Source organism: Chlamydotis macqueenii, chromosome 4 (assembly GCF_036417535.1).
Source record: "Chlamydotis macqueenii isolate bChlMac1 chromosome 4, bChlMac1.mat, whole genome shotgun sequence".
Lineage (NCBI taxonomy): Eukaryota > Metazoa > Chordata > Aves > Otidiformes > Otididae > Chlamydotis > Chlamydotis macqueenii.
Window position 1 is genome coordinate 26,714,532 of NC_141559.1, and position 22,058 is coordinate 26,736,589.

At 36.2% G+C, this 22,058-nt stretch overlaps 1 protein-coding gene across 1 annotated transcript in view; it reads left to right on the forward strand.

Annotated features, from left to right (window-relative positions):
• The window catches only part of TBCK (TBC1 domain containing kinase), a 108,516-nt gene that overhangs the window by 32,757 nt on the left and 53,701 nt on the right, over nucleotides 1-22,058 (forward strand). The window contains exons 5-19 of the mRNA XM_086746128.1: nucleotides 810-883; nucleotides 1,974-2,115; nucleotides 3,376-3,436; nucleotides 4,726-4,787; nucleotides 5,591-5,652; nucleotides 6,353-6,501; nucleotides 7,505-7,643; nucleotides 9,089-9,188; nucleotides 11,119-11,168; nucleotides 11,529-11,658; nucleotides 12,527-12,625; nucleotides 13,914-13,976; nucleotides 14,863-14,989; nucleotides 15,572-15,622; nucleotides 17,233-17,316. Of these exons, the coding sequence (XP_086602254.1) occupies nucleotides 810-883; nucleotides 1,974-2,115; nucleotides 3,376-3,436; nucleotides 4,726-4,787; nucleotides 5,591-5,652; nucleotides 6,353-6,501; nucleotides 7,505-7,643; nucleotides 9,089-9,188; nucleotides 11,119-11,168; nucleotides 11,529-11,658; nucleotides 12,527-12,625; nucleotides 13,914-13,976; nucleotides 14,863-14,989; nucleotides 15,572-15,622; nucleotides 17,233-17,316 (1,393 nt within the window). The remainder of the gene's footprint in view (nucleotides 1-809; nucleotides 884-1,973; nucleotides 2,116-3,375; nucleotides 3,437-4,725; nucleotides 4,788-5,590; nucleotides 5,653-6,352; nucleotides 6,502-7,504; nucleotides 7,644-9,088; nucleotides 9,189-11,118; nucleotides 11,169-11,528; nucleotides 11,659-12,526; nucleotides 12,626-13,913; nucleotides 13,977-14,862; nucleotides 14,990-15,571; nucleotides 15,623-17,232; nucleotides 17,317-22,058) is intronic.

Below are 22,058 nucleotides of genomic sequence, written 5' to 3' on the forward strand. Positions count from 1 at the left end.
AGCTAGATCCTCGCCTTGGAAGGCAGAAAGAAAAGGGGAAGAAGGAGGGAAGGAACACTATTTTTTATGTACTTGTAAATAAATGAAGATCATAATATTGCTATAACAAGCAAAAAGTACTTTAGGATTTTAACATACTCTTAAAATCAATAAAAGAACAAAAGGGGGCCATGAGACCATAAACTTCTAAACTTTTCCCCTACACTTTGAATATCTTCCTGATGTAGCCTTTACTGTCACACCATCTGCAGGCTGACTGAGTGTATTTCAAAATCCAGCAGAAACAGTACCTCAGTTTAACTTCTGTGCTTATTTTTTGTTGTTTTGGTGTTAACTTTCTGCCTCTACAGAATAAAAGCAGGCACCTGGAAAGCTTTCTTGTTTGAAATATGTGTTGATACAGTTAAGGAGAGCAAGATAGTGATGAGTTGATGGGAAAGACTGGAGGAGCAAGGCTGGGTAAATGGAAAAGGTGAGGGAATAGTGGTGATGCTTAGGGAGTTCTGGATTTTGAACAGTTTTCAAATAGGAAAAATGTTTGATAGACTATTTAAGCCTTTTTAACTTACTGGAAATATACTGTAACTTAGAAAGTTCTGATTATCATTTCTGTTCCAAACAAGGTGATGACTTAATGCTCTTGGAAAGTAGAAGTATTAGAAATAAGCACCTTGTTAACTTGCAGTGGAGTTCTGCCTAATAGATGAGACAGAAATGTGAGAGTATGGCTTTCTGTAGGTATCTGTCTTCTGACAGCTAATGCAACTTGATTTTTTTTTTTTCCCCCTTATTTTTTTTTTCTTTTACAGGGACATGTGAAGTTGGCTAAATTTGGACTGTACCACATGACTGCTCATGGTGTTGATGTTGATTTTCCTATAGGGTAAGGATGTAGATACACAATACAAATATAGCAGGGATGTGATTTTTCAGGAAATATAGTTATGTTCGGAGGAATCATCTTCAAAAAATGTGTTGTATGCAGAGTTCTTGTAGGTTACTGTTTTAATTCATTTCTGTTGTATACACCCCTTACACAGAAGCTTCTGATGGTATCGTTGAAGAGGTTATCATCTCACTGGTTCAAGTTAGTGAAAAACAGAGAATGGGTACCATGCAAGCATGTATTGCCTAGATTTGCATTCAAATGCTAGTAGTTCACTATGTCAGATTTTGGAGGTACGATCTAATTTCAAATTCAGGAATAAGCACAGTCACTGCTTTGCTATTACATACAACTGTAGGCCTCATCTCTTTATCATTTTGTGATGTATTTTCAAGTGATCTTATTGTCTAGCCAAAGTGACGTGCTTTGCAGTGTTTCCTTTACACTTTTTGGCTTCTTTTGAGGGGTCATGTTGTTTACCATTGCAATACTAAGCTGATTCTTAAAGGTATGCCCAAAAGAAGTAATTATGTTTCCCTTTAAAAGGTGATATTTCAGATTTTTTTTCTTTTTTTAAGTATTATGATGAATTGTTGACAGAAAAAGTGGTAATGTTATTTTAGAATGATCTGGCTGCAACGAGAGTATGTCCTCATCACCTTTTGTTACTTTTTTCACAAATTAAAAAGTTATTTGATGGGAACGTTGTTAATGGAGGGGAATACTGCCACCAGCCCCAAATACAGGTCTAGGATACATTTATTCAGTGTACTAGTTCTGAAACTCAAGATATGTTTTCGTTGATATGTGTAGGTGTACTATTTTGAAATCTACTGTTCTCTCCTCTCACAAAAAGACAGAGCTAGTGATTAAGATATGACATTTTTAATCTAGTAGGCACTATGTATTTTGCAATTGCAGTGAAACTTTGCTGCAGTGTGTAGATTTTGACTTAATAAAATAGAACAATCTGCATTGCTATGAATTATAGTGTCTCAGAATGCAAAATTATTTTGATTTACTGTAACTGAAAGGTAGGGTTTTTTGGACACACAGGATATTACTCAATGTTGCTGTGTCTTTCTAGGTACCCATCATATCTAGCACCTGAAGTAATTGCACAGGGAATGATCAAACCAAGTGATCATACTCAGTGTGAGAAACCTCTGCCTTCTGGCCCTAAATCAGACCTGTGGTCTCTTGGTATAATATTATTTGAGCTTTGCATGGTACGTAAGGGGTTATTCTCTTGATTGTGACTCTTGGCGAATAGTTACATTAACTTGATTGCTCTTGATGAGTATGGGGTTCATGACACTTTGCCCATTGCCCAAGTCCAAATCAGCGTACGTTAGCATTCCTACCTGGACAGTATTGGTGGTGGTTCAAGTAATGGAATGCGTATTGGCTTGCTATGAGTATATGTGTTAACCACAAAGGGCAGCTGCCTGTTCAACTGCAATGATGTGATTGCATGATCAAATTCTTAGCAAGAAATAGCTTCTGAACCAAGAAATGTCTCTAGATAATTTGTTGTTTTAGTTGTGCTTTTAAGAGTGAAATAAGCGTTGCTGTCATGCCCTCGTTCTCCTTGGAATGGATGAGAAACTAATACAATTTCATAGAGAGGAAGCGAAGGGAGAATCTGCCTTATCACCAGAGTTTAAAGAGCTTCTGTACAGAATCAGGGGTTTATTTGGAAAATACTTCTTTGACTTTGGAAGTTGAAATAAATTATGACAGTATAATATTTACTATTGATATATGTTAAACTGGACTTCTTTGATTAAAAGACAGCAAAATTCTGTAGGGAGGTATGATCTAGCGAATCTTGATATTTAGTTTCATTATGTAAGATAAATTGTCACACAACTGCATGGTCAAGAATATTTTATATGGTGATTAGATCAGGACACTGCAAATAATCTTTTTTTGTATATTCTGCTCTTCTGCAAATTTGCATAGTGTTCATAGATCATTATTCTTTTGAATAAGTACATTTTCCTAAAAATGCAGTAAGTGTGTTTTTTGAAACACTTTTAAAGGAATTTTCAGATGACTTTTCAAAAGCAGTGTGCAATAATACAAGCTGTGTTGATTGCCATGTTTAGTAATTTATTACCTTTGTTTATGCTCACACTGGAAAAAAATGCAGTTTTTGAAGGCCTGTTACTGAATTAAGAATAAACCTGCAGATTTGCTAAGGCAGCCTAGGGCTTTGTTTTGCTTTTTTATTTGTTTTGTTTTGCTTTTGTTCCAGTTAAGAGACATTATAAATGATACATTTTTTCTTTGTGATGGTGTGAAACTGTTTCTGCTATAGTTGGGGTAAATAATGTTTTCTATTCTAATGGGTAGTTTTCCTAAAATATGAAATCCATGTGTAGAAGCTTATTTCATTGTCTTAATATATAGATGGGTGTGTATACTGTCTGAATATTTTTATGTAGTAGCATTCAAATGTTAATTTGATTTTGTTATTCATTTAGGGGAGAAAATTATTCCAGAGTTTGGAGATAGCAGAAAGATTAAAATTTATAATTATGTTAGGTAAGTAGCACAAAATCAATTTTTAAAGTTTCCAAACAGTTCTATAATTAGAGTCTTACGGACTAGTCAGGTTGTGATGCTCAGACCTAAGGCACTTCCTTGTCAGCTTTCATCTCCAGAATTAAATAGGTATGGTACCTTGTCTAGGGAAGGTGCAGAGGTGAGTGCCAGGAAAAATAACTTTGCAGAAGAGTTAGGAGTATGTTACAGTAAGTAATTATAAAAAACTATGCTCATGAAAGGTTGTCATTTTGATGGTTATTTGTTGTTTAGTGTTGCAGGAAGTTTCTCAAATGAGTTAGGAACACTAAAGAAAAATGTCCTTGCATTGGCAGTGCTTGTGTACCAAATCCCAAGCAGGGAGAAGCAGGACTCAAATAGGAAGACAGAAAATAAGAGAAGGACTGAGAAGCATGTTACTGGATCCAGGCTTTTGTTTTTTACTTCACTTAAAACTATAAAACATTGCTGTGGATGTGGAGTTTTTGCTTAATGTAGATTAGTCTGGAAGTGGGACTGTTTTGTGACTTTTAAAACTTGATTTCTTGTGGGGTTTATGTCTAAATCATGGGGAGGGAAAGGCTGTGAGTTTGCAATTTGAAGCTTTATTGGTGAGTTATTATTATCCAGAGCAAGTAGCAATACTGTTAGTTACTGCCAATAGAAGCATCTTTTTCATTCAGTAGTTAGTGCTTGAGTGCTGAAATTCTGGCTGCTTTGGTAAGTGATTTGTTCACAAAACTTCCTGAAGCATTTCAGTACCCTTCAAGTTGAATGCAAGTTAGTGGTAACCTTTATCGACTGAAAAACATTAATGTCCTGACTTGGGAATTATTTTCTCAGTAATATATTGGGAAAAAAAGTTATAAAATACTGCTAATACTGCTCGTATTATCTGCTAGTAGCAGCAAAACGAAAGTTACTTTGCGCTTCTCTATACAGATATTTAAGTTCTTTCCAGGAATTTTTTTTTTTTTTTTAGTAAGTGAAAAGACTTAATTTATTTAGCAGGCACTGACACTCTGGATTTACTAAGCTTGCAAAAAGACTTTCACTGTTAAATTAGATGTGCTACTTTATTTTCTTAGGCTTCAATTTTCTGTCTATGTAGGTGATAATAATAAATTTTGTTCCTAATTTTGACAATTCCCTTTGAAGTGATGTGGCAATGTCAATTAAAAGACAAAGTTAAGTGTTTTTTATTGGGGTGGGGTTTTATCTGATATCCTGTTTAATTGGTATAATTTTTTTTCATAGTCTTTAACTTTTGTTCTGTTTGTTTTTCAAAGGCTGTGTAGATGATATTGTAACAGTATTGGCTGAAGAACATGGTTGCCTTGATATTATTAAGGTTTGTGAAACTAGTTTGCTCTTTCATGCTATCTTATCCAAAACATTTTACTTTTGTTGCATAGTATTTCACATATTATTTGAAGGTCTCTTTCAACCCAAACTATTATATAATTATATATATATTTTTGAACTTACTTGGTCATTTGGTGTATTGCAGTATGAGGAAAAATTTTGAAGTCCGAACAACCTACCTAAGGTCCTTTCAAATAGCCAGTATAAGTAATATTAAGTCTTTCCTAAAATTACTGTAAATCTCAGTAAATGTTAATGCTTTCTGGATAGTTTAATAAGTTACAAATTTTCTTTAAAGTATTGAGGGTTAAGTATTTTTCTTCTAGAAATGTAATCTTCTATCTGGCCTACTTTACATATTCTGATAGTATAGTTTTATAGAGTTCAACTCCTCCTCACCCGCAAAATTAATCACAGAAATTTAGTGTTTGTGTATTTTGAGACATTATATTAAAGGATCCTGATTTAGCAGAAGGGAGTTCCCGGGTACTGCATTGTTTCAAGTTTAATACAGAATATCTAAATTAAAAAAATAAAAATAAAAAGCTGCATACATTGCAAATTTTTCAGATTTTTTTTTTTTTTCCCCTCAAAGCAAATGCAGGATTGTGGGGCAAGAAGAATGACTTTCTTAGCATTTTGGTCTAACACGGCTAACCCCTTATGTGTAGGTGTGAAATTTTATTGCGCTCAAAGGAATAGCCTGTTTTTTTAAAAGTATGAGCTACGTGGCTTACTGAATTAAGACAGTAATAAAAAGGCCTCTTCCATATTCTTCTTATGCTCCAGGACCTTCCTGAAAATATCATAGCTCTACTGAAGAAATGCCTTACATTCCAGCCTTCTAAGAGGCAAGTATTCAGTCGGAAGACCTAGTAAACCCTACTAAGACACTGTGAAATTAGTAGACCTGTTGCTAAACCTGATTTTTTTTTTTTTTTTTTGAATGCTAACAATTTGTGCTACCTGTAAGAAATTCTTAGTTTTGTTGCTTTTCAATCTTTAAAGGAAAAGAATTGGAGGGAGTGGAAATGAAGTGTGCAAAACCTTGAGATAGAATCTGAGTATTTTGGGGGAAAATTATTCAGGCATTTGTAGTTTTAAGTTCACAGCTTTTACTGATTCCGTGTCTGGCAGTTGGTGGTGGTTACTATAGCTCTGTTGTAGCCAGAATTAGGGCTTCTTTCTTCGAATCTCTTCTTTCAAATTACTTTTATGTTAGTCCACCACAACTTTCTTCTGCAAACTGAAGTATGCTTTTTTTAATCAAGACTTTGTGTTTGCATTTTTTTCCATCTCTGCTTAGAGGAATTAAAGCAGAATTAATAAAATAGTTAGTATGTGCATTAAATGAAGGTAAAGTCTGAACCTGGGCTGTAAACAAACTGCAGGGTGTGTTATGCATCATGAATTGAACACTTTTGGTTTTATAATTTCTGAAATCCAATATAATTTAAAATAACTTACTAATAACTGGGGACATGTCTTACTGAAATTTAACATTTTTAAGAGCACCTTACTCTGTGTTTTACTCTCTTTTCTTAAATTAAGGCCAACACCAGAGGAATTACTGCATGACAGTTTGTTCAGTGAAGTATCCTCAGTATATCCTCCTTTCCACAAACCTGCTGGTCTGTTCTCATCTTCTCCAAGGTGTGCTAATTTAACGCTTCCTGAAGACATAAGTCAATTATGTAAAGGTAAAAGCAGGTAGTGGGATAAATGCCATTGGAGGGGGAAGGAAAATAAAATGTTTTTGCATTTTCTTTGAATTTGTTGGAGAGAAACTATTAAATGTTATAAAACTACATTCTTGTAATAAGTTGTTTAATGCACAGACACACAGGCAACCATGTTTTGAGGGCTGTCTGCAAGTTGAAGAAAGGCATCTTGATTTTGTGCTTCAACTTCAGGGAATAGCTGGGTAGCATTAGTATTCAAGCCTAGCTTGGAGTATTAATATCATCTTTTGCCTTTAGAATTGGACATGTACATGTACAAGGTAGTTTTTTGTTTTGTTTTGTTTTTTCACTAAATTGTCCTGTGAATTGGTAATTGTATTCTGCTGGATAATGGCATGATATGATTTTTGAAAGTATTGGAAAACTAAATCCGTATGAAAGAGGTCCCATTCTAGGATAAAAGATGGTATTTCTAAGTTTAAAACTTAGAGTATGCCAAAAGTGTTACCGCTCTTAAGTCTTAACTTTTTCTGATGAACTCGGAGATTTCTACTTGTTTAGAAAATCTCATTATGCAATTTTTTGAGACTAAGATTTTATACCTTGTTAGTATGATATGTGAAGGGAAGATTATAACTGCTCAGTATGAATCACTAGTTTCTTATTTTTACTCTTAGCATCGAGTTGTATACAAAATAGTGTGGGGTTTTTTTAAAAAAACACACAGGAAGCAAAAGTCCACACTTCAATTTATTTATCTGATTTGTTCTATTTTCTGGCACCAAGGCAAACTGCAGAATTTTTTTTTTTTTTTCTGACTTCTGCCCATCTGCTCTTTCCTTGAATTGTCTTAAAGGGCACTTGCAAAGGGAAGATCACTTTTCCTCTAACTGCACATTCAGGTCTAGGACCTTTCAAGCATAATAATTTTTGTTTTCCAACAAGTATGTTTAGAGTGGTAGGAAGAAATACGAGCTGCCTAAAAAGCTGTAACTCAATTTTATGTGGTTTCTCCTGATAGATGAAGATAGTGATTACCTAGCAGAAAGATCAATTGAAGAGGTTTATTATCTCTGGTGTTTGGCTGGAGGAGACTTGGAGAAAGAACTTGTCAACAAGGAAATCATTCGATCAAAGCCACCTGTGTGCACGCTACCCAAGTAAGGAAAGAGAAGCACTTTAAGGGAAAGGAGGATGAATGGAGAAGGCCAGTGATTCTGAGAGAAAATTTTGGTTTGATTTTTAGTTTCAAGAGCTGTACTTTTGAAAAATATTGAAAACAGTGTTCTTAAACAGCAGGAAATCACGTCACTTCCCTTCTTACTCCATTTAAGACGTTATTTTAATGCCTTATATCTGTCACCTACCTGCACTTCATATTGCTTTCTGAAATCTGAAGAAAAGTAGGTGAAGTGCAAAATACTGATGTGGAAGTCCCTATATTTGGCACACTTTCCAATAGCATTAAGTTTTAATAAAAGTGTCTCACTGTGCTTCAACAGCGTATTTGTAATTGTAATTTGATTTAATAAATTCTGTGGCAAATTCTCACATTCTGAATTGCCTTTCACAGAGCAGCAGTGCTGAATGGTCAACCCAATTATTCAGCAGATCAGCTGGTTACTTTTCTGTAAAATGCTTAGTTTCATGACTTATAATTCTGTAACAGCACTTCAGCCGTTACTACTTTTATCTTACTGCTGCACGTGTTGCAATTTTATGTAGTGTGTTCATGTTTTAATCCTACAGTCTGATCTTAATAAGCATAATTTTGTGTCCCTGTAGATGAATCTTCTGTTTCTAAGTTTTAAAAACACATGAAGTCAGTGTACAGCCAAAATGCAATGTCTTGGGAGAAAAAGATGGAGCTAGAATATAAGAGTGGTATTTTGTTGGCAGAATTAGTGTGAGATTTTGAGGGACTGGCTGTTGCTGTACCCATAGGTGAATGCATGTGCTTTTGAATTATGAGGGGAAAACATTTTTCATCATGCTATATATCTTGAAGATGAGATGTTAATTTCAAAAATGCAATCTGACTCCATCTGCTAAGTGATATTGAGAATGTTAGCTTAATCTCTGGAAATTAGTTTCATGTTGTCTGATTTTTAAAATATCACCAAATAGACAATTTGTCTGTAATCTTTCTTGGATGCATTTGTATCCTTAGATAGACTGCAACAGAAAAGGTCTGGGTCAGATTTTTGCTTCTGTTTTGTCATTGTGGGAATTGGTTTTCGTATGAGAATGTTTTATTTTTGCCTTTCATAAAAAAGGCAATCCTGTTCTGTGCCAGGTCAAAGGATAAAAGGGAATATTAATCCCATACCCATTTCTCATTATTCTTCCTTTTGTGTGCAAACTGAAGTTACAGAAAACCTGAAACATGACTTTTTACAGCAAAAACTGTCTGAATAATTTAAGGTGATTGTACATTCCCTCTATAGCAGGTTTCATGCCATGCAGAATCAATACAGTATACTTCTAAGAGCTAATATTTTGTTTTAAAGATGAAACTGATTAATGTAAGAATTTTTTTTTTTTTAACTCAAATCTTATGTTATAAAATGACCTGATTTTATTTTTTTTTCTCTCCCTTTGGAAGCTTTTTATTAGAAGATGGTGAGAGCTTTGGGCAAGGACGAGATAGAAGTTCCCTTCTAGATGACACAACTGTGACTTTGTCTCTGTGTCAGCTCCGAAACGTGAGGAGAATATTGTGCACTTGTTCTTATGTCATCACTGCAGAAATGTTTGTTTGAAGGGAATATGGAACAGCAGCTCCTACTACTGTTGCTACAAATGACAGTATTATTGATTCCAAGAGAACACTTCTTGCCATCTGAGTCAGATTCTGATTTATGCTATTAAATTGCTTTGTTTGCAAAAGCTTACTAAATTTGATTTGTCTTCTGTCCCTCCATCAGCTTCCTGTGTCCCTCCGTTTCCTTAATTTTGTTGCCTGCTTTGTTCTGGTGTGACCCAAATAGTTCTGTAGTACCTGATAATCTTCACAATTGCTAATCTAAATGGACAATGAATGTCTTCTTGCATTCTTTATTTGCTATCTGTAAGTGGCTCACAATATTTGAGAGAAAAAAACAACTTAATTCAGTTGCAGCTCATTAAAGGCTTTATACTTAAAGTTGGATACCAAGTTTCCAGTAGTTAATTGCTAATCTTTGGAATGTATAGCTATTAAACAACTCCTTCAAAAGATCACTTCAAAGCATTTTGCCAAAATGCAGTAATGCAGTTTTCTTCCATTTTCAGTGGACAAATGAGCATATGATAACTCATAATTTTGCCTAATGTAATGATAAGTTACAAGATTTACTGCATATATCACTGAAATGATTTAGTTGTTCATGTTTTTGTACATGTAGAGCTTCATTGCTGTAGAATTGTAAATTTATGTTGCAGTGCTTGCAGCTCGCTTTTTATAGTAGCGAATGCAATTCTGTCACAGTCTTTATAAAATACCTTTCCATATGATTACAGGGTTAATACAGAAAGGAAGGTGACTCCTGAAATCTTGATCTCTGCCACCTTTACCTTAATTTTGGGAGCAAATACTGTGTAAACGTATTTCTTCAGTAGAACTTTGCATTACTTTACACAAATGCATGAGAACACACCAAGGAACTGGTTTATTTTGTTTGCTTGCTTGGTGGGGTTTGGGGCAGCATGGAGGTTAAGAGTATGCAACAGCTATTTTGAAGGCATTATGCACTGCAGCTCCTACTGTTGTTCCTACAAAAGGGCAACGTTTAAGGCTTTTTAAAAACTTATTAATCTGTAATTTTGGATGTTGCTGCCTACTTCTATAAATACAGCAGCAAAGTAGTACATACTGAAGTTTCATTCTGGGGAAGATACAAGCCTGAACCTTGCAGTGCAAGTTGAAATAAATTTTTGAGCTTAACGCCATTCTTCAAACACCTTTCACAGAGCAGAGCGTGATGCTTATAATCAAAAGAGGATCAGTGCTGAATGAACTGAGAGTGAACTGTTCTGTCAGTCCCAGGAGGAACTGTGTGCTGTATGCCATTAAGTTAGAGATTGAACTGTAAAACAGAGCACTGCAGGGAGGATGCATTAATCGCGATGCACCAAAGATATCTGAAAACTTCAGGCAAAAGTCCAAGCATGCTTCTCTGTCATCTTCCCAGAAAGTGTCTGTATTTCGGTGCAGCTTTCAGATGCTGCTACTAAAAGGAACTCAAATTTTCATAACTCCCGAACTGATTGAAAACAAAACCAAGTTGTGCAGTTGCTTTGCAGCTACTTAGAGAGGAGGTCCATGTAGAAAAACAAGGAAAAGAAGAACTATGTAATACTATTGATTTATTAATCCATGGCCAGTAGAAGCTATTTTTTGTGTGGAAATTGGTTTATGAATGAGTGTTATCTTCAGGCAGAAGAACTTCCATCAGCTCAAAAAACCTGTATTAGCAAATGTTTTTAGCGTTAAAGACTGTACGTTTCTTAGCTGATGGAGGACTGAGCTAATGCTTAGGTCTCAAGGCAAGCTACTAAATTTGACGAATGAATAGTTTTTGTATTCCACTAAATATTTCCACTAGAATTCTGAGCAGCGTTCTCATAATTAATTACTTTTGTTCTTCATTTCAGAGACTGAAGGATGTTGGTGGGGAAGCATTTTATCCATTGCTCGAAGATGAGTAAGTGTGTGTATAAGTCTGTACATATGTAAGGGACTTAATTTTGACTTATAAATTTTGAGTGGTATGCTGCACAGCTAGGCACAACTGTCTTCCAAAAGCAAACCTAACATGTTCTTGTTTGGCTCAAAGTCATCAGGAGCTGATAAGCACTCTGCACTGGTGGATTTAGGGCTCTGATACCAAACTGAAGATCCTAGCCTGTTTCTCTGTTCTGGAAATCAAGTGTTTGTGCTGAATATTCAAACTTATCCATTTATACTTATTTCTGACTCCGAAATGTGTCACAGTGTATTCATTTTTCTCACAATGATTTGTATTTCTTGGTGTTCGCTACTGTTATCCTAACTCTTTTTCCAGCCAGTCAACTTTACCTCATTCAAACAGTAGTAATGAGCTGTCTGCAGCTGCTAGTCTTCCTCTGATCATCCGGGAGAGGGACACAGAGTACCAGCTAAATAGAATTGTCCTGTTTGACAGACTGTTGAAGGTATGGAATGTTTCTGATGATAGATAATTTGATTTGTTCTGTTAATTAGAGGATTTTTAACCAAGTTATTGAAAAAGGAAACAGAGATACAAGAGACTGCAGTGGGAATGAGGAAAGAAAATCCTACAAAAGATTGAAAACACTACAAGATTGAAATATAAATTTCAAAAATAATCTTTTTAGTAGTGATGAATATAAAAGGAGATTTTAAAGTATGCACGTGAAAATAGAGCCGCTGCTAATACCTGTTATTTAGTGAAGAAACTACTTCTGCATCCTTTATTTCATAACAGACTAAGCTATTATATGTATAAATATGCCTGTAACATTTTTGCATTTCCAAGCAGTAAGGTACTTGAAAACAATACCAGTCTTTACTGTAGCAGTGCCATGTTAGAAATATGGGTTTTATACTGCAGAGGCGAAATACTGGTCCCTAATTTACATATATGCAGAGATTGATTCCTGCTTAAGAATGTGAGCGAGCTGATGCGCATCATCAAGTGCAGTACTTAAGAAGGTATGAACTACAAATGTTTAATAAAACAAAGTTGGATACATAGTATATAAAGAAACATATCATGAAGAAAAAACTTTTAATAAAAATTTGGATTAGTAAATTTACATTTCCAGTATATAGCAAAGCACATGAATACCTTCATGAGAAGGAGCGAGTATTTTACAATCAAACAGTAGTCCTCCATCCATGCCTTCCAGTTAGGAATGACACTTACTTGTTCTATAACTTGCATTCACTATTCAGGCCAACAGCATTTGTTCTTTGGAGGAAACACTGGATTAGGATTAGGATTTTAATTGTTACAATTACATGATAACAGTTTTTGCTGTTAATCTCTTCTCTTTGAAGGCCTACCCATATAAGAAAAACCAAATTTGGAAAGAAGCCAGGGTTGACATCCCTCCTCTTCTGAGAGGCATAACCTGGGCTGCCTTGTTAGGTGTTGAGGTAAGAGTGATGGGAGGGCACTTGCAGAAGTTCTGGCACTAACTGGGGAGGAAATCGGATTGACAGGGAAACTGGAATGGATTTCAAGGTTTGGCAAGTAGAATTACTGGAATTTCAAACAAAATGAGTCATGGAATTGTGTGAACAAAGACGATGTTCAGACAAACTTGCTTCTTCTCTGTAGTGTTATTTGTTTTCAGAGAATGTATATAAACTTAAGTGCCTTTAACTTTGATCATTAAATGGAAAAATACTTCCCATACAGCCAATTTTTGCTAGCTTGTTTAAATATACCTAGTAGTTAACAGGATTTTCTGTCTTGATTTTTAATATTTTTGACAAATGCAGTTAGAATCCTTCTGCTCCAGTCTGCAATAGTTGGGCAAAACAGGATGAAGCATATGAAATGTGTTTTTCTCACCTACCAATCAATGCATTTCCTCCAAAGAGTGCAGAATAAATAAACTAAATGTAACCCTTTTGGACAAAGAACTAGAAAGGAATGTCCCAGAAATGAGGACTTCTCACGGAGGTTGCTTGACTACTGAGCTTTTGCATCTACTCTGCTTGCAATCCACAGTAGTGCAGCAAAGAGGTTCTTATAGATAAATATCCTGAATGACCTGGGATGTGTTAGGTTAGTGTGTGATCTTCTGAGTGCTATATAATATAACCAAAAAAAAAAAGCTGTGAAGGTAAAGAACAACTGCTGGTTAGTGTTGTAGCCTGGATCTTGGGAAATGAGTCAGCAGCTTACCATCTGTACGATGCGGGTATTTCCCTGCCCCATAACATTAAAATGGACATATTAGCGTGCCTGTCTTGGGATTCGTGCAAGGACACACTACCTGAGAGTAGCGTATATTGGTAATATCAGTATTAATTAACAGGCAGCTGGATTCAGTGTCTTTACAGAGATGATGCTGAAAGCCACTTGTCAGTAGCTGAGGTAAGCACTGAATTTAAATTGAGAGTATCTCTTAACTTGAAAGTGGGAAAACTGTATCAAGTACCTAGCTTTCTGCATAAACAACTGAAAATCACTGAAGATCATACTGAGGAGGTCATAGAAAGGTCCTTATGTCCTGAATTATACCAGAATAAAGATAATTTTGTTAAAACTCAACTGTCAGAATTTTCTGTACTTTGGGAATTTTTTTCGGGAAAACGTTACTAACTAAAGCACCTAAGAAAAACAGTCTGCTTCTTTATATCAGCATGTGTATTGTAATATGCATGTATGTTAGTAAGGGCTTTCTAAATTCAAATATTCTTCTTCCACGTTTAGGGTGCCATACAAGCAAAATATGATGCCATTGATAAAGACACACCAATTCCTACGGACAGACAAGTAAGACTTCCAGTGTTACCAAATATTGTCACTTGAAGTAATGCAAAGATCTCTTCCACCAGTTGCAGTCATTTGCCTGTTACCACAGATGTGACTGATAATATTAAAAGGCTTCCCCTGTCCTCTAACCTTAGTCATATTGTAAAAAGAATCTCGCAAAACAGATAGGAACAAGTGGTTTAACTCAAACTGTGTTATAACATGTGGAAAGTTAAATCCTCTTCTACTTCAGATTCACTGTTTCTGTAGCAGCAGAAAGTGTAGTGAACAATATTACTTATGTATTGTTAAAAGTCCTGGTTTTATCACATGTTTGTTCTGCCTATTGGACCTTTTGTCAGATAGTGCTGAGTACTCTGAGATCCTGTGAAGAGAGCTGTGCTTCACAGAAGTAAGTACTTAAGCAATTAGGTTCACCAGGAAGTCTTGCCAGACATAAAAAGACATAATGAGCAGTAGCTATTCCTTTCAACTGGATGGAGAAATGTTTTCCATCAAATTGGATACAACATTCTGAGAACTTTAATTTGATTATCCTTTAGAGCGAAGTGATAGTAGCACCTGAAATTAATCCAAAAGTTGGGCCAGAAAAAAAACTATAATCTGCTTTTTTTCAAGGGTTAGAACCCCTTTAAAGATATTAATCTGCAAAAAAAAAAAAAGAGAAAAAAAAAAAATCTCTATTTTTAATCTTTGACAGGGCTGTTAGTCCCCTGTCCCCTTTCAGTTCTGGTTTTAAGAGTGATGGAGGAAGCAGATTCTGTTTATGGTGGTGGTCTGACCCACATTCTTTAGTTGAATTTCACCTACAGCGTTGCAAGATTGCTGTAGTACTACCCTACTTATCCTGATTTCTCTTTGTATTCTATGCTTGGCTGTGGTGCAGATTGAAGTTGATATTCCTCGTTGCCATCAGTATGATGAATTGCTGTCATCACCTGAGGGTCATGCAAAGTTCAGGCGCGTATTGAAGGCCTGGGTTGTTTCCCATCCTGATTTGGTGTACTGGCAAGGTGAGTTTGACTAGTTGGAAAGGTCAGATAATTAACTGGAAAGCTATGGCTGACTTAAAAATACTTCCCCATCTTCCCCCCACAATGTGAGCTTTTTTGAGTGTTTTCCCTTCTGTTTCTTTTGAAGAATGAATCTGTGGGTTCTTGCAAATTTAGATCCTAATAATTTATATTTAATTTGTGATGTGAAATTGCCCCACTCTTTGTTGTGTATTTACTCTCCTTAAATTTCAGTCATTGTATTTTTTTTTATTTTTTTAAAAAAAAAAAAAAAGTCTGTTGCTTACTGTTCAGTTCCAAGGTAAAACTGCAGAAGTTACTGAGTGAGTTCTTGGGATGGTAAATAGCATTTATTCAAAGCCTTGGCAGAATAATCAATTCAGCATTATAGTTCAACAATTGGAAATCCTCTCTGTTATCATGCATTGATATCAGTTTTCAATATTACATGTGAAGCTTGACATTGCAGAATTATAATCAGTATCAAGTATGCAAATGTTCATGATAAATTAATGGATTAATCTTGTGTATTACAAGAAATGCGCTCTTTATGCTGTTTCTTCATGACTCTCCTCTCTTTAGGTCTTGACTCTCTTTGTGCACCATTTCTGTACTTGAATTTTAACAATGAAGGTGAGTACCTTCTTCTGCTGAAGGTGAAGGGGAAGCACATCCTGTCATCTGTATCTAGCTGTAGACAGATGTTTGTGCACCCACTTATAGATGGAAATTTTCTGCAGCTACAAAGGAATTTTAAAGATCTTGTTGCCACAGGTCAAAAGAAATGGTTGGTTTTTCAAAAGTGTATGTGGTGTACTGCTCTTCAAGCAGGAGTTCAAACCCTGTGTTTATTGCCAAGTACAACAATGAATATGAAATAAAAAGCGCAAATAATCTTTATTGTAGAAAAGCAAGAAATGCTTCTCTAGTTCTTGTCTTTTTCAGTGAAGCTGTAGTTCAGCCTTATTTGATAGGAATGTGTTGTTTGTTAAGCTGACTGTTAACATGTGGAACTAGCTTTATCCAGAAAAGCTGATGATGGTTTTAAATGTCTAAAAGTTTATCAGGCCAGCTTTGGGTATGTGGTCTTTCTCCTCTTAGAATGTGATTTGTTCAGAAGAGATCTAGTCCAATCTTCCATTCTCTTGCACCTGGCTTTCTTTATATAAGGTCTATGTGTGGGAAAACTAGTTTCTTAGGTCAATGCCTCTTACTATGCCTATTGTGCATACTAATTTAAATATTTCAAGAGATTTTTCTTGCTCTTGGACATGTTCCTATACAGTTTGGTTGTAGAACCTGGTTTCATTCCCACTGAAGCAAAATATAATAATAGTCAGTCATGTGAAATATTGTGTTCTGGTTTATGAACTTATTTGTACACATTTGACTCAGATATTTAAAAAGTGGTTCCCATGCTTGAAAAGTTGTAACACAGAATTTGTTTATAACATGATTCTATGTCATATTTGCTATAAATTTGATGTTTTGCTTAGAAACTTCCAAAGTTATATTTGTCTTTGGACAATTTACTACAAATACATAATTTCTTTTTTATATCTGTGGTCTAGCACCATGGCTAAGAATTGTATTATAATAGATTGTCTCTTAGCCAAGTTCCCAGGAATTAATCAGGATATAAACATTTAAGTTTTTACCCTCTAGTCTCTGGTTGGTATGTATGTGAGGAGCTGTTGAGAAATTTAAGATGTTTTTGTCCATCTTTTTGACAGTATTTTTAATTGTATTCCACTCTGTGTTTTTTCTTCTGAATTATATTGTCTTTAGTCTCTGAGCTGAAGTAAGAGATGAGATGCGAGTCTGATGGGGCATAAACTGGATCTAAGTTCTATAGGAGAAAACTCAGAAGACTGCAACAATTTCCAGTTGTCTGAAACAGTCTTATAAAATTTAATTTGTCCAGGGACCTTGGCTTTTTGATACAAACATCACCATAGCTTTCCAAACATCATCTCATTACTTTGTCGCTGAGAAGTATGGAAATAAACTAGGAGCAGATGAAGTCCAGCCAGCTTTATATTGATTAATCAGTGACAGAAGGGGACTTTTTAAGGAGCTTTTAAGGTTCTTTAATTAGGAATGTAGCTTTTTTGTGTTTTACAATAATTTTTGTGTATAGATTGATTTAAGTATTTATACTTACTATCTGCTTAATAATGAACTTTTTTAGGTGTACTTTTGTTTCTACCTCTGTAGTTGCATCTTTTTTCTAATTCTTTCAGCTCTGGCATATGCCTGCATGTCTGCTTTTATCCCCAAGTATTTGTATAACTTCTTTCTGAAGGATAATTCTCATGTTATTCAAGGTAAGTAAGTCCCTTTATTTTTTTTTTTTTGTAGTTCTAAGAGAAGTAGAATTATTTCTGGATATAAAAATAAGTTTTTCAAGTGGTTGTAAAATTGAAACAGAATTAGAATTGTACTGTAGAAGTACCCACCTATTTCTTTCAAAAGCTTTATTGTAGATAAATAAGAACAACAACAATTGCAAGAAAAACAGGAGAAAAAAAACAACTGCATGCACACACACAAAAATAAATCCCCAAAATGTTCTGTGTAACATCCAAGGTAAGAGTCAGTTGATCATGCAGTTGTAAAATGAAGAAATAATCTTTTGAGTGCTAGATTGTATAGACTTAACCTTCAGGTGAACAAATCATACTATTATAGGAGCTGTTTTGAAATGAGAGAAAATGAAGACTACCAGTACAAACTAGGGACTCCTCAGAAAATGGAAGTTATGGTACTCAGAGAGGGATTTGAGGGGAATTTCTTAATGAACAGAAGATAATGTCATTCAGTACAGGACAAGAGTTGGAAAACCCTGAGGAGTGATGTTCCGTAATTTAGTCTTCAACAACTCTGTAAGTAGCTCAGAGAAATTAAAACAACACCTAGGAAATAAATATCTGTTCTACTTGAAAATTAATTGTAAATTTCATGAAAACACAAAGAAGGAATTGTCTAGACCTAGAAATCCACCTTGGCACAATCTATATTGGAAAGATAATTTGTCCGGCAGACAGTTTTTAAAAACCAAAAGAAGCTGTTGGAAAAGCCATCAGTAGTTTAAAAAAAAAACAAGTGGTAGTGAATGTTTAGTTGAAAGGAGTTATGAGTGTTTATTGAATACTGGGTTTCAGCATGGCTTGCTGTCTTTGTATTTCTTTTAAAGAAATTCCTTTGTATATAACTAGTGAAATGCCTCAACTTAGAAATTATGTATGCTACTTTTTGTCTTCAAAAAATGAAAGGAAATTAAGATCTGATCAACAAAAAATAGACCTAACAGTAGTTAGATATTGGATAATAGGGAGACAGCTAACATAAGGAGAGAACGCAGTGGTTAGGAGAGTTTACATATTAAAAACAGTTGGTAAGAGGTGTTATGAATTGAATATGTAAAATAATAGCTTGGAAAAACTATTCAAGAGAACTTGTTTGAATCCTTTTGTCTGTAAAAAGAGAGTGCTTGCTGGGAGAAAAAAAAAAAGGCAGTAAAAGTCTAAAGATTAAAAGAGTAAGGATATTATATCAGATGCGCCTGTGGGGACAGCCACTTTAGACTTCAAGGTTAATAGCTTGGTAAAGACTTTTCTCGAGGGAGTATACTCTTCCATAAAATAATACTTTTGCTCTCTAGAGTTCCCTGATGTTATTCCTAAGGGGTTTTACGAAAATACGTAGCAGCCAAAGTTTGAAATATGGGTCAGTAGGATTCTGTGAAACAAAGTAGTGTAGGCATTCCTGAGTTCCTGTCCAACATGTGGCATCATCAAGGACTTGGGGAGACTGGACCTTTTAGTAGTCTTTCAGTATTCTGATTTACTCCTTTCTAGGGTCATATGTCAAACACCAATGTGTAAATACAGTTTTAAAGGAAAATTGTGTCATTTCCCTGCTTTGTTGGGTTGGAAGAAAGTGTTAAGAATGTGTCATTTTACTGCCTACTGCAATTTTAGCCTCTTAGCTTAGCTTCTTTGTGTCTTCCATGTAAGGGTGGACAGGAAGAATCATACCATTTCTGAGCTTGTCCTATACAATGAAGACAGGTGGTTTTTTCTAAGCTTATCAGATATATTTCCTTACATTAAGTAGGAAGCAAGAGCCGTTAAGAGGGTTTGGGTATGGAATGCCCAATTACGTAAAACAAAAATTCATATAATAAGATTCCAACTGACAGCAATTGGCTGGACCTAAGCAATATATTTTTGTGAAGATTTGTGTGTTTTGAATAGACCTTCAATTAACCATGTAATACCATACAGTAATTATATTTCATGAGGCTGGCTAGTCAGATAAAGATGGTATTTATCAACCTGTAGTATACCTGTAGAGTACCACCATAGGCACAAATCTTCATTTTTAAAACAAGTGTGCTTCAGGGAAACTAATTGTGAAATTGCTTTCATCAGCATTCGACTGAATGTGTAGGGAAGTGTAGGATTACTGGTTTGCTATACCTGACTTGTGATTACTGGATGTTTCACAGAATCATAGAATGGTTTGGGTTGGAAGGGGCCTTTAAAGGTCATCTAATCCAACCCGCTTGCAAGGAGCAGGGTCATCCCCAACTAGATCAGGTTGCTCAGAGCCCCATCCAACCCGGCCTTAAATATTTCCAGGGATGGGGCATCCGCCACCTCTCTGGGCAACAAGTCCCAGTGTTCCACCACCCTTAGTGTAAAAAGTTTCATCCTTATATCTAGTCTAAATCTACCTCCTTCTGTTTTAAAACTATTATCCTGTGTCCTATCACAACAGGCCCTGCTAAAGAGTTTCTCCCCATCTTTCTTATAAGCCCCCTTTTAAGTATTGAAAGGCCACTATAAGGTCTCTGCAGAGCCTTCTCCAGGTGGAACAGCCCCAACTCTCAGCCTGTCCTCATGGGAGAGGTGCTCCAGCCCTCTGATCATCTTCATGACCCTCCTCTGGACTCACGCCAACAGGTCCGTGTCGTTATGTTGGGGTCTTCAGAGCTGTATGCAGTACTCCAGGTGGGGTCTCATGGGAGTGGAGCAGAGAGGGAAAATCACCTCCCTTGACCATTCTTCTCATGCAGCCCAGGATGTGGTTGGCTTTCTGGGCTGCAAGTGCACATTGCTGGCTCATGTTGAGTTTCTCATCCACCAGTACCCCCTAGTCCTTCTCCTCAGGCCTGCTCACAATCCATTCTTTGCGCAGCCTGTGTTTGTGCCTGGGATTGCCCCAACCCATGTGGAGGACCTTGCACTTGACCTGGTTGAACTTCATGAGGTTTGCACGGGCCCACCTCTCCAGCCTGTCAAGGTCCCTCTGGATGGCATCCCATCCCTCTAGCATGTCGATGGCACCACACAGCTTGGTGTCATCGGTGAACTTGCTGAGGGTGAACTTGAATCCCACTGTCCATTTCGCCGATAGAGATATTAAACAGTACTGATCCCAATACTGCTTCCTGAGGAATGCCTCTCGTCACTGGTCTCCTTTTGGACATTGAGTCGTTGACCACAACTCATTGAGTGCAGCTGTATCCAGCCAATTCCTTATCCATTGAGTGGTCTATTCATCAAATCCATTTATGAAATAAAACTGATGTAAGATGCACCTTAGAGTTTCACTTTTTAAAAATTATTATAATGTAGTGTGTTGTGAATTTAAGACATGACATCTCCCTGACTTGTATGCATGTGAATAAGAATAACTTTGACTTAAAACTGGGAAAACATGAGATACATGAGTAGCTCCAAAGCCATCTGGCCTTGGTGACACAAAACTCAGCATGGGTCTATTTACCCTCTTAACTCCCCAGATGATTGCTGCCAGGGCATCTGTGGCATAATAGAGATGCAGCATCAGAGTGGAGAGACTGGCACTCCTAAGATGCCAGAAACGTCCTGTGAGGTTTAGTGTGCTTGGCTTTGTCTTTGCAGGTTGAAGCCTGTCTCCGTCCCTGGCAGTGTTCAAGAGGCGGCTTGATGAGAAGCTACAGGATATGGTTTAGTAGCTGTGGCAGCAATGGTAGTGGGAAGACGGTTGGACTAGATGATCTTATAGGTCCTATCCAACCATGTGATTCTATGATTCTATGAGTCTATGATTCTAAGCCAAAGTTGTGAAATCCTAAAGCAGGCTCAAGAGGTCTTAATTTTTATTGCAACTTACCTTGGAGAATTAGACATCCTTTAATGTATAATTTGCATAGGACTGTGCCTTTTTTCCCTTGTATTCTTACAGTGAGAGCATTGTTTATCAGTCTTCCTGAGGCAGAATAAACTTTTAAAATTTCTAGTCCAAACAGAATTATTTTACAGAGTGACTGTTCTTGACTTGCTGACATAACCTGAGAGGAGCTAACTTAAGTGTAGATAATCAAGATTAAGTTAGATAGGAGTCTGTAAGCAAATGAATGTTTAGACTCACTTCTATTCTTAAATAAGGGTGTCCATGCATGGAGTTATCCTAGCAGAGCCACTTCTGTGCTTCTTAGCCATGGAATTGGAATTTGATTTTACCACTTCAGGGACAAAGACAAACTAAGTTACTTGCTCTCCCCAAGAGAGACAGTGATAGGCATCTGGTCCTTACAATAGACTTTAAAGGAAGCAATGGCAGCTCTGGATAGCTAATTTGTTGAGCTGTGTGGACTTGGTGTTTTGGGGATGGTAGTGTGTGGAGCGTTGAAAAGCGGGGTTCACATTCTTTGTCTCTTTTCCTCTCCTCAACTAGCTGTCTGGGCCCTAATTGCTCTTTTCTTGGGAGCATGGAGGAAAAGGAATTGCTGTCTGTTACAAAATTGCAATGTTATTGCCACTTCGTCTTCCTTCCAACAAAGCATATGACAGTGTGGACAAAATTGGGAGAGGGGCAGAACAGAGAGAGAGAAAAATCTGTCAGTGTTGGTTTTCTGCTGTCTGCTTCTCTTGCAATTAAAAGCAAGTGTTATTTAGACAACTTAATGAAATTGTACCTGTCAGCCTAATGTGCCATGCTAAAGTTGTAATACATTTTACCTTTTACAATAAATATTTCTCATTATCTGTTCCAAAAGATACAAATGAAGATGTTG